The sequence below is a fragment of the Colius striatus genome, chromosome 2 (assembly GCF_028858725.1).
Source record: "Colius striatus isolate bColStr4 chromosome 2, bColStr4.1.hap1, whole genome shotgun sequence".
In the NCBI taxonomy this organism is placed as follows: Eukaryota; Metazoa; Chordata; class Aves; order Coliiformes; family Coliidae; genus Colius; species Colius striatus.
In genome coordinates, this window is record NC_084760.1 from 31,219,023 (window position 1) to 31,231,982 (window position 12,960).

The following is a 12,960-nucleotide window of genomic DNA, read 5'->3' on the forward strand; positions in this document are numbered from 1 at the left end:
AATTTTCTAGTAAGAGGCTTCAGCAGGAAAATGTAGCTCAGTGGTTTCAAACAAATAGTGTAATAGCAGTTCAATGACTCTTTAGTTACTGCTTCTGATTTTGAGTGTCTCCTAATCCTGTCAAATGTCTGGATCCACTACAGCCTAATGTGGCTAAGGAATTTACAAGCCTTACCTCCCTTTGGCTTGCAGCTCTAACTTCTCCCCAAGCAGCACTTGCCATGTGATGGGAGCGTGTTGTCTGCCAAGTAACAGGCATATGTTGCAGAGGTGGGTGGGAGGAGGCTGTTGTTTGGCTGCAGGATAGAAATGTGAATGAGGTGGTATCAGCCACATGCAAAGATGTCAGGGGTTTTTAATACCCTTGTGTAATGAGTTTGAGTTAATGCAGGCTTTAGGTTACAAGATCCTCCATTAAAAGCTTTGGAATATATTTGGATTCCAACATCAGCATATTGGCCTAATGTTTTAGGTTGTTGGAGACAGTTTTTGGGGTTCTCAGATCCTTAAATGGAGTTCTTACACTGCGTTCTCCTATCCAGAGAGATGAGTGCTGTGTATATTGGACCTTTGAGCCTCTCTGAAACGTTTTAGTGGATCCATTTACAACTTCATATTTCAAGTTATAGAGAAATGGTTAGGCCTTGAATGTGCTTCAGATCCAAAGACCCGGGGCAAGTGGATTCTTTCTTAACCTAAATTTACGTCCATTTACTTGTATTTTGATATTCTGATAGAGCCTGTGAGAAAGATATGCATGAATTGCCCAGTGGTGTGTTCACCGTATACTTACATTTTGATTTTTTTTTTCTTTCTTTTCATTATGGGCATTGTTTTCATCATAGACAGCTTCTAGACAGTTCTTGGACAAAGAGTTGCATTAAAAACGTAAACACTGGAAACTTTAGTGCTATGGATATGAAGTATATTTAAATATAACTGAGAAAGCAGGCCCAAGCTAGCATTTTCAATCTGTCTTCTTGCATACTTCTAGTTACAAAGAACTATTGTTAAATGGACTAAAATAATGAAAAGCGCATGTGTTTTTACTACTAAAAGGAATGTGTGGAATTTGAAAAGCTATTTACAAGGCAGAGAATACAATGTGGTTGTCAATTAATTGTCATCTTGCTGCCTTCAAAACATCTCTTGAGTACGGTTTTGTTTTATGTTGCCCAGCAAGTGACCTGCAGCTTTGTTGTTAAAAGACTGCATAACTTTGTCACGCCTGCAACTTATGTTGGGCAAAGCATGAGCATGCTGTTTTGGGGGACAACTTGCTTTCTTTTTTACAAGAAACAAGCAGGAAAAGAAAAATGTAGTTGTTTCTTTTTTTAGGTTTCTCCAGGGTTTTGATTTTTTTACTGGTCTTTAGATAAAATACTGATGTTCTTTTTTGGCCAGCTACTTCATTTTATTAGATTGTTTCAAGGAAATCTAGACTCTCCAGGCTTGTTATCTGTTCTTTTTTGAATGTTTTCATCAATAAATTTATAAGAAATTGAGAAGATCTATGTTTCTTATGATTCATTTCAAATTAATTACATTATGTCGTAGTTAAGCTTTGTTTGATAATAGTTCTTGTTTAGATGATTAAATTGTGTTTTAGCAACTGGATTCCAATTATTAGAACACAAGTGCAGCAATGTGTTTATGTATATTACTATCTTTATAATAGTATTTTCCTAATTATTAAAATTATTACTTTTCAGATATTGTCTAAAGCGGAATCTTTGTACTGAAACCTGCTTTTTGACCTAATTATTCTAAAAGAAGTGTGAAACTAGTTATCCATTGTAGCAAGTGCAAGCTATTTCTCAAGATAGGGTTGCAAACATAACATCTTTGTAGGGCCTACCTCAGGTCTGTAGGACAAGCAGGTTAAAGTAAGGGAGTCATTAATGCAGAAATGATATTGGGAAAGTCATTGTAGCCTTTGTGAGACTTTTTTCAAAATGTTTGTTTGCACATTTTGTTTTTAGTAGAACATTGCGACTTTTTATTCAGTAAGGATCTAAAACCACAGAGAAGAACTGGACTAGAAAACATACAGCATTATAGAATATATTTTGTTTCACTACATTTTTTAGTAATGAGCTATCTCAGTTTAGTTTTGCATATATTTGTTGCAAGACTTCTCTGTGCAGACTTCTTACTTTACTTCGTTGTGTCCCTTTACTGATCTTAAAAATTGTTTTTTCTAAGCTGATTATGTAGACTTTCTTTAAAGACATTAGCAGGAGTCAAATTATTTGATTATTGAAAACCTAGATAACTAAGTTTCTTTTTAAACCAATGGTCTAAATGTTAACATAAAGTTACTCTGTCTCTTTGTCAAATCTGATTCCTTCAGATAAGTGCTGCAAGGCGATCAGAGTAGTGGTAATGAAAGTGATTTTTACCCCTATCCCCTTTTAAAATTGTAGTGTCTATCCCGTTACCCAAAAGCAAAGTAGCTAAAAATAAGAAAATGTCTTTTACAAACCATGATGCAGAAAAAAATGTAAATGAAAACCTGGCTGCCTTAAAAATTAAAGTAACAGCCGTTTGCCAAGTCTTTTTGGCTGGTGGATGTTGTCGTGTGCCTCTAGACTGCAAGACTCAGTCAGCGTAAATATACTAAAACATGTGTGTTTTATCTTCAAATAGGCTAACCGACCTCCAGCAAAGCTCAATCTGTTAACCTGCCAAGTGAAAACAAACCCAGAGGAGAAAAAATGTTTTGACCTCATATCACGTAGGTTTGTTGTTCAGGTCTTTTAACTTGAAGATAATATCAGAGAGTTTTGCATTATTTCTGTAGATGGGTCAGCAATTCACTTACGTTTTCAAAGTTGTGGAATTCTTCTCTTTATAAAATGCCCTTCCTATGAGAACTTACCATATCACTTATTTTAGCATCATGCAACTAACTATACCTGTTTCTTTGGAAAAGTACTCATTTTTAAAGCTGTCTTTACTTCTTTCTATATTATATTGTGCCACCTTGCAGTAGAGTGATAATATTATTGATTGTGACGTCACTCTTCACATTGAAAATGTTACAACTGATCATCATCCAAAGTTACAACTTTCATATAAGATCAAAAGAAGCTTTTAATCTTTGAGAAAACTTGTTAACATTTAAGCATAGTGTTTGCTATGTAACCGTGAGGAAAACAGTGACATTTTATTTTTGTTATTTTATTAGATATAAAAATGATATTAAAAATGTGCATATTACAACCATTACAAAATTAATAATTTGGGGAACTGAACAGGATGATACAAAATTGTAGAGTAGAATGTGTCCTTAGTTGTCTCACTGGGACACTTCAATATTATACTTACAGGCTCAGGAAAAATACATTACTAAAACATACACCTCAGATTATTCAGGGAGATGCATGTAAATCTATTACTCATTGGAGGAATTGCTTTACTGGAGGAATTTTTAGTTTTAAAACTATATTTGTATTCCTTTTTACGTTTAAAAATGTAAGATATACTGCTTACATTAACAGATTAGTGCGTACATGTGCAGTGTACAGCTTTACCATTTCTGCACGAGCAAGTGTTCTTCCCTGTTTACTTTTGCACTTTGTTTCTTTGCTGAAGACCGTGTCATGTTTTGCCTAATATCAGCATATCACAACATTTTCATTTGTCCCGTTGCACATATGACAAGGCATAACCAGCTTCTTTGCCTCCTCCAGATCACGTTTTCAGTCTGTTTTGCTGTAGAGTTTTAAAACATTCCATATTTTTTGAAAATGGCAAACCACTGTATCTTGGCAAGATAAAAACTTGTATTCTTTATCTAACACTTTCCTTTGTGTCCTTTCATGTGTCCTCACTGTCTTAATATTTTTCATGTTTGAAACTACATTTTTAATACGTTTTTGCCTGAATATTTTTAGAAATTAAGGAATTTTTGGCCTAGAATATCTTTTTGCCAGTAGCTTTACCTCTGTTCTTCATAGAATGAAAGAATATATAATGGTAGAGGATGGGAGGGACCTTTAGAGATCATCCAATCCAACCCCCCTGCAGAAGCAGGTCCACCTAGATCAGGTCACAGAGGAACGCATCCAGGCAGGCTTTAAAAACCTCCAGAGAAGGAGACTCCACACCCTCCCTGGGCAGCCTGTGCCAAGGTTCCCTCATCTGAACAGGAAAACAGTTATTTCTTATGTTTAAATGGAACTTTTTGTGTTCCACCTTCTTCCCATTACCCCTTGTCCTGTCACTAGAAACAATAGTGATGCCCCAACCTCCTGGCACACACTATTTAGATATTTGTAAATATTAATGAGATCTGTACATATTAATGAGATCTCATCATCTTTTCTAATATTAACTCCAACTTAATCATTAAACTATATCATATCTCATTTGTTTCATAGACTGAAAATGTATTATGATCTTGTCTTTAGTAGTTCACTATAATAACAATGCTTGGAATTTCAAAAGTACTAGTAAATTGAAAATTTTTAGCTTGATTTAATTGAAATATCTTAGAGCTTATTCTGGTTGTAGTTTGGACAAATTTCTTTTGCTTGTCTAGCGAGTTTGTTTTGGTGTTCTGGATTTCTGTGACTTTTAAGATCTTGAAAACTTCAAATCTTTCTTATATACATAGATAAACTCAAATGTGGACTCTCACACACACCTCACACTCACGCAGCAGAACTTTAAACTTGTGATTACTAATGTTGTATCTAGACGATGAGATAATTACTATACTCCTGCTGTTTATGCATTAGAAGCACAGCAGTGCAGAAAACAATTCGTGTTTAAAGAGCACAAGCCACCTTGTCTAAACGTGACTCTAAACCTAATTGTACTTAGTAAGAGTGAAGCTTGTTAAATAGACTTTTTTGCCTGTCAGCGCTCCAGTGATGAGACTAGAGACCTTAGAAATCATACATCAATTAATTTTAAGTTTTCTGCAAAATCAGTTTTTAAATCATTTTTTTTAATCAGTATGTGAATTATTTATTGTGCAGACGACAGAACATACCACTTTCAAGCAGAGGATGAACAGGAGTGTCAAATGTGAGTTACTTTCCTAATTTTATTTTTGATACTGGTGTTCTACTGAGATGTTACCTTGAACTTCAGAAAATGCTGAAATGTTTAATAGCAAAATATTACTGCCATTTTAGATGGACATCTGTGCTACAAAACAGCAAAGAGGAAGCTTTAAATAATGCATTCAAAGGAGATGATAACACTGGAGAAAATAATATTGTCCAGGAACTGACAAAAGAAATTATATCTGAAGTCCAGAGGATGACTGGAAATGATGTGTGTTGTGACTGTGGAGCACAAGGTGACTCAATTAAGCATATTTCTAATTGGTGAAAATTCCGTGTCTCATGGGAGTATTCAACCTGCTGTTTTATTATTTCACTTTTACTCCTTATCTCACAAAGATTATACATGGAGAATGTAATAACAATCCAATTTTGCACTACTTTAGCAAGGTTGATTTGCTATATATATATTGCCAGTGGGGACAAAAGTTTTGATTCTGCCATGTATTTTGCTAATTGGAACTTACTTTTGCTTATATAAGTCAGTTGCAGTTATTTTATTATCCCATATTTTACATAAGATTTAGGTAAAACTGGACAGTAGTGTGATACTTGAAGCTTTTTCCTAATAACACCTCTCTTTTTTTCTTTTTTTTTTTTTTTGACTTTGAGTGTGAGCTAGGGACTATGTGTAAGAGTGTGCTCATTTGGAAAAGAATGCACCTGCTGACTATGGTTTGCAGTATTGGTTTTCTTTGTCAATGAATTTCTACTTTAATCTTCTTGAAATTATTTTTAAAATCCTGCTGTTCCTTGTGTTCTTTTATGTTACAGAGGCACTGCAGGACTTAGGGGTTTTTGTTCTGAAGTTGTAGCTGAAAACATCAGATCTGAAGCTGTATGCACTTTATAAGTCAATAGTACCTTCCAGCAACAGATAGTGTATATATGGGAAGAGTGAGTCCTGCTGTCTTTAAAGGAGAAGACTCTAAATAGCTACTGATAACCTTCATAAAATAAATAAATTTCTAAGCTGTCTAAATCTTCAGAAATTAAATATTTATCTGGAAGATGAGGGAATGTTATAGCAAGAATGCAAAATACCAGGAGAAAAGGCAAGCAAGGGTAACAAAAGGAGAGGCATGAGCCTTAACATCTTTCAAATAGTCGAGTGAGAATCTGTTGTAGTGTGATGCTGTGTGTATACTTCAGAGTCACTGCTCCCTCATTTAATCTGAAGTCTATACTTGAAATATATTAAAAACTAGCCCTGTAGGCAATGTTATTTCAGTTTGAACTGCATCTATATTCCCAATTTAGAATGTGATACCATTATATTGGTGATGGAAAAATACAGTTACTGAAAGGCATTTGGAGAATGACAAACTACTGTTTGAGCAACTCCCTTGGAAAGCAATGTCCTTTATGAAAAAAAAAAAGAAAGAAAAAGAAGAAAACATCTTCACTTCTTTCACCACTGTAAAAAATACTGGGTTTGTAATTCCCAATACAGTAAATATGAAGACACAAATTAAAGAAAAACCTGATAATTCACATACAAAGATCTTAGTTTTACAGAATTTTTGGTTCTGTGTAATATATTTTCTAGAAAGAAATGATTACCTGAAGGAATTTTAATTCTGTGTGTTCCTTCTGTTTCAGATCCTACCTGGCTTTCAACAAATTTGGGAATTCTAACTTGCATTGAATGCTCAGGAATCCATAGAGAACTTGGTGTTCACTATTCCAGAATGCAATCACTTACATTAGATGTGCTGGGAACATCTGAACTTTTGGTAATGAAATTGCTTCTATTAACTTAAAAATATTGCTATGAAATAGTTCCAACAGAAATATCTCTTTGTCACTTTGGTGATACATTGTTGTAATCTTGAAAGTTGCCTCTCTGTAAACGTAATTTAAGAAAGATTAATTATTCAAGGTTAAGGGAGCCTCCTGGAACTTTGCCTGATCTTAAAATTCAAATCGGCCTCATATGTTTTGTGTTTTCAAGTCTTTTTACCCTTGGTTGCTTTTTAAAAGAACACAGCAGTTTGGCATATAAATGTGCCTCTCAGATTAAAAATTGAAGGACTTCACAAATACTTATCCTATTAATTATTTAACATTATTCTCTAAGAGAATTTTAATCCGCAAAGGAAGAAAATGTATTCAGCTTGACTGCACAAAGAAATTACCACGTATCAGCTGCTCTGTCAGTTCATATCTGTGTTCTTATCCAGCACAAAATATTTTGCATTGATTGTATGAGCTGGTGTCTTGATGGATTATTCTGTAATTACTTGATATGTATTAAATCTCAGTTGAAAACTGACATCCAAAAAGGTACCTAATCTGTAGATGATCAGCAACATAGTAGCAGAACTAGGAATCAGAAATAAAGCTTCAACTCCCATTTTCACTTGTCCCACCAGTAATATGTGCGTGGCCAATAACTGAATCTGTTTGTTAAGTCAGCTGTGGATTTTTTTTTAACAGCTTGCAAAAAATATTGGGAATGCTGGGTTTAATGAGATTATGGAATTCTGTCTGCCAGTAGATGAGATGGTCAAACCTAATCCAAGCAGTGATATGTAAGTAAAGAGACACTACTTCTGAAAAAGGCAGGCATTTAGTTTAATATTGCTGATGGGGTGTGCTGTTACATTTTGCATCACCAGAATATGGAAACATTGTAATGTCTTACATATAGCATTCTGATGCTTTGTTTATCTGTTTTATTGCATTTTATCTGACTGTATCTTCCTTAACAGCAAGAACTATTTTACCAACTCTCTGAATCATGATTTATGGGACGGAAACAAACTAAACATGACTTGTTGGGATTTCTAAAGACACAAAAGGGTAGAGATTAAAACTCAAACTACAAATTTTGTACTATTTAAACACAAAATTAAAATTGGAGTCGGGTGCACATTTTACCTGAATGATACTGAACACCTAGTGATTAGAAACTGTAGCTAGGACTTAAGTTTGTATCTATGTGGAATAAAGAGATTTACTTGAATTCCTCGAAAACACTGAACAGTGATGGCAGAGAGACAACGAGCACAGTTGCCTACTTGGCTGGATACTACTCCATCATAAAAGAGCTAGTAAATGATGCAGAAACAAGCCCAGAATAACTGGCTTTGAATGAAGCTGATTTTACAGTATTTGGACTTTGACCATTCTGACAGAACCAATGGTAAACGATGCAGTAAAAATAATTTTTTGCTGCCACTAGTAATGATACTACATATTATGAATAATTAAAATTGCTAATACTTTTACTGGGTGATAAAATAATAGCATAAGAAGTTTTCTAAAAATTGATATTTATAACAATCATTTAGTTTGATGCATCTACCTATCAAGTTTGAGCTGTTTTATTTAAATGAGAATTGGATGACAGATACTTTTTAAATACTATGAAGGAATACTGCTGTATGCTTTAGGAACAAGATGTATCAATTCATTCAATTTTTTATTTTCTTTTTGCCCATTTTATAGTATCTAGATGATAAAGTATGGCTTTGTTGTATCTTCTGTGCAATATTGTGTATGTCTCAAGAGCTGGTAAGGGGAGGCATACAAGCTCCTGGGAAGAATAGTCATTTGTTACTTGGATATCAGGAGCAAAAGTGATAACACGTGCTGATTCAAGTACTAACTTTTCACCTCAGTTTAGAAGTGCAACTTAAAAACTCCACTATATCCTACCTGTTACAGTTGTGGTGAAAAGCTGCTTTACAGAACAAATTCACTGTTGCAAACGCTGGTCCAAGGCCTGGATAGTCTATGCAGATATATAAGACAGATTTTTGTATCTTATGCCTTCTATCCCTTTCCAGCATGTGTAGTAGTGCAAGTCAAGTAAACATAAACCTGAAAGGCTGCTCTTAGCAAACCAGCATTATGAAGCTTTGATATATCTTATGTGCATAGGGCTGGGTAGTCTTGATCTCAACTTCATAACAGAGTTCAGAGGGGAAAATTCATGTTCTGTCTTAATTTTGGGTAGTTGATTCATCTTTTGTAGTTCCTTTTCGTACTGGAAATGCAAGACTGCATGTCTTACATGCATATTTTAAAAGAAAAATTATCATAATTACTGAGAAATAGCCTTTCCCAGATTTTCTTTCAAATTACTTGCATGCATTTATGGACATTTTAATGTGTGTCTTCTGCTAAAAGTTACAGAAGTAAATTATATTCAATTTCAGGAATGCAAGAAAAGATTATATTACAGCCAAGTATATTGAGAGAAAATATGCAAGAAAAAAGCATGCTGACAATGCAGCTAAATTACATGCTCTTTGTGAAGCAGTCAAATCAAGAGACATTCTTGGATTAGTCCAAGTATATGCTGACGGTGTGGATCTCACAGAAAAAATTCCACTGGCTAATGGCCACGTAAGTGTAAATTTTGTTAGATAAATTATTATAAGTGCAATATACTTTTGTCTGAACATATCCTTTTAATGATGTCATTTAACAATAACCAAAGAAGATATTAAACCTTTTAATCTAAAATTGTTTCAAATACTATCATATTATAAATTAAAGCATTAAATAATTCAATAATCTATTTGTTTCCATCCCATTTGTTTGTTTACTTTAAAGCAATGAAAGGGAAGAAATAAAAGTCTTACAAGAGATATTTTATTGCTAGGATGTCTCAGTAGTTTGAAATGAATTGTTTTAATCTAATTTATATCTTTAAAATTTTTGCTTCTCTATAGATCATAAGAAAGAAATGTGTTCCTTTGTTTTATTCTTAGGAACAAGATGAAACAGCACTTCACCTTGCTGTTAGGTCAGTTGATCGAACATCCCTTCATATAGTTGACTTTTTGGTGCAGAACAGGTAAGTGTATGGAAAACTGTTAAAATATTATCGATAGTGCTTTTGTGCAGGTAACACAAATACTAAATAAAGTACTGAAAGGAATTCTAGTATTTGCAAGTTTAATTTTATTCTTTGAAAATCTTGTAATGAGAGTGGTTTGTTAATATAAGGTACGAAATGTAAATGTCATCAGCTTTATTCTTCTTTCTTGTATTCCAATAGTGGCAATCTAGATAAGCAAACATGTAAAGGTAGCACAGCCCTGCATTACTGCTGTCTGACAGACAACGTTGAGTGCCTCAAACTGCTGCTGAGAGGGAAGGCTTCTATTGAAATAGGTAAAAGGGTAATGTGTACCTCAATTTCATATTTGTCACTGCTTCGGATGAGAAGCAGTGAAAGTGGAGTAAGTGCATTTTCTCCTCAATTATTTATCATAATTCTGTGAATAAAATCTTCGTCATAAAGAAATCAATACTGTTTAAAATGGACTTATACATTACACTTCTTTTTTTAAACAAATTTAGATAAGTAAGTGCCAAGACTTTTAACTGATAACTGGTTGCCTAGTTATATTTTGCCATTTCCTGGCTATCACTCCATATAAATATTGCATATTGAATTGCTATTGCTTGTCATATTCAGACTGTTGGTATGAGTTGAACATACATATGAAGGGAAGAGATGAATGTTTAGTACTTCGCTATGTATCTGCAGATTCGTCTTTATGTTTAATAATGAACGTGGTAGTAGTGATATCTAACACCATAACTTTATTCTCTTGCTGTCATATAGCTAATGAATCAGGAGAAACGCCACTTGATATAGCTAAACGTTTAAAACACACTCACTGTGAAGAGCTGGTAAGTGTTGCATCTTTTTCTGTGGGCATTTACAAGCAAAATCATGTGTTAATACTTCATAGTTTGCAGTTGAATACTCAATGAATATATTCCAGATGTGGAATATTTGTATGTTTTGAAATGATTACATGCTTATATCACGTTAATGCATTTAAGAAGAACATTGTATTTTTTTTTAGATGCTTTGGAAATGCTAAACTTCAGGAGACAGGGAATGGTTCTGTTTGAGGTATTAGGCCCGGTTCCACAAGTAAGCTCCCTTCATTAAGTTTGCAGATGACACTAAGTTGGGCAGGGGTGTTGATCTGCTTGAGGACAGGAAGGCTCTACAGAGGGACCTGGACAGGCTGGAGCCATAGGCCAAGGCCAATTGTGTGAGGTTCAACAAGGTCAAGTGCCTGGTCCTGCACCGGCCACAACAACCCCAGACAGCGCTATAGGCTTGGGGCAGAGTGGCTGGAAAACTGCCTGGAGGAAAAGAACCTGCGGATGTTGATAAAAAAGGAGGCCAATGGCATCCTGGCTTGTATCAGAAATAGTGTGGCCAGCAGAACCAGGAAAGTGGTTGTTCTCTTGTACTTGGCGCTCTGAGCTTGCATCTCAAGTTCGGTGTTCAGTTTTGAGCCATCATTACAGGAAGGACATTGCAGTGCAGGAGTGTGTCTAGAAGTGAGCAAGGAAGCTGGTGAAGGGTCTGGAGCACAAGTTCTGTGAAGACCAGCTGAAGGAACTGGGGTTGTTTAGTCTGGAGATGAGAAAGCTGAGGGGAGACCAAGTCATTCTCTACAACTACCTGAAAGGAGATGGGGATAGGTCTCCCAATTAACAAGCAAAGGGACAAAAGGAAATGGGCTCAGGGTGCATCAGGGAAGGTTTAGATTGGACATTAGGAAAAACTTTGCTGATAGTTCCTCAAGCCTTGGAACAGGCTGCCCAGAGGGTTGGTTGAGTCACTGTTTCTGGAGATGAAGACATGTGGTGCATAGGGACATGGTAGACATGGTGGACATGGCAGTGGTAGGTTAACACTTGGATTTGATGATCTTAAAGGTCTTTTCCAACCTAAATGATTCTGTTATTCTAACTGTGTGACACATCACAGAAATCTAATCACTAAAGTGCTTTTTATTTGTGGAGTCCATGGATGAAGGCCATTTGCTTGTTGCCCAGAGCAGTTGTAGATCTCCCATCACTGAAAATTCTCAATGTCAGGCTGGATGGAACTCTGAGCAACCTGATCTAGTGGCAGATGTCCCTGCCTATGATGGAGGGTTAGAATGGACCTTTAAAGATCATCTACCTCAACCTAAGCCATTTTGTGATTCTATGAAGAGAAGCTGGCAACCATCACTACTTTTAGTAAGAAAAAAAGGGCATTTGCAGGATAAAGGCTTCTTGGTGAGTCTGATTAAAAAAAACCTGTCATTGCATTTAATCTATTTGACTTGCAATTTCTAAATCAATGCAAAAACGTTGTGCTTATTGTGAGAAAGTGGAGAGTGAACCTGCAATGGTTAATGAAAAGCCTGGTTGCTTTTGATTTATTTGTGTTGTATTTGGTCACCGAGCTTAATTCTTTAAACTTACTCCAGTGGAGTTAACTTTTCAGGTGACTAAAATATATTTATAAAATAAAAGCAATACTTTTTAGTTAGAAAGCAAAGTTCTTTCTATGTGTGTTTTTTGTTTGTTTTGAAATATATTTTCTCAAAATAAGTACTGCACATAACATAGATGTCAACAGTCACCTTTTCTCCTGTAGCTTACTCAAGCACTGTCTGGAAGATTTAATTCTCATGTTCATGTAGAATATGAATGGCGGTTACTCCATGAAGATTTGGATGAAAGTGATGATGATGTGGATGAAAAGCTTCAGGTTTGTATCAATACATTATTATATTTCTGTATACATAGATGTGTAAGCACAATGTTCATCATTGTTTCAGTAACACTGCTTTTTACTGTGGATACGAAGACACTGTGAAATTCCATAGCAATTTCTACAGTAAAATGTAGTAGCTTAAGTTTTAGTTTCTTATAGTTTGATGTCTTTTTCCTCTTTGATATAATGTACAAAGCATATGACTGTGTAGTGGTGATCAAATTATGATTAGTCAAATGTGATAAATTTTTTATAATGGACTCAATAGTTTGTTTCAAAACATCAGGAATCTTTAGATCTGCTGATAATGAGACAGAACTAATGTGACCTAGGAAAATTGCCATT

The 12,960-nt window shown here is 34.9% G+C and overlaps 1 protein-coding gene across 3 annotated transcripts in view; it reads left to right on the top strand.

Moving 5' to 3' along the window:
* Positions 1–12,960, top strand: part of ASAP2 (ArfGAP with SH3 domain, ankyrin repeat and PH domain 2) — a 101,794-nt gene that overhangs the window by 67,628 nt on the left and 21,206 nt on the right. For all 3 annotated transcript variants that reach the window (XM_061989886.1, XM_061989885.1, XM_061989888.1), the window contains exons 12-21: positions 2,650–2,737; positions 4,989–5,037; positions 5,148–5,314; positions 6,681–6,814; positions 7,518–7,612; positions 9,245–9,434; positions 9,803–9,888; positions 10,093–10,208; positions 10,666–10,733; positions 12,496–12,609. In XM_061989886.1, coding sequence (XP_061845870.1) covers positions 2,650–2,737; positions 4,989–5,037; positions 5,148–5,314; positions 6,681–6,814; positions 7,518–7,612; positions 9,245–9,434; positions 9,803–9,888; positions 10,093–10,208; positions 10,666–10,733; positions 12,496–12,609 — 1,107 coding nt within the window. The remainder of the gene's footprint in view (positions 1–2,649; positions 2,738–4,988; positions 5,038–5,147; positions 5,315–6,680; positions 6,815–7,517; positions 7,613–9,244; positions 9,435–9,802; positions 9,889–10,092; positions 10,209–10,665; positions 10,734–12,495; positions 12,610–12,960) is intronic.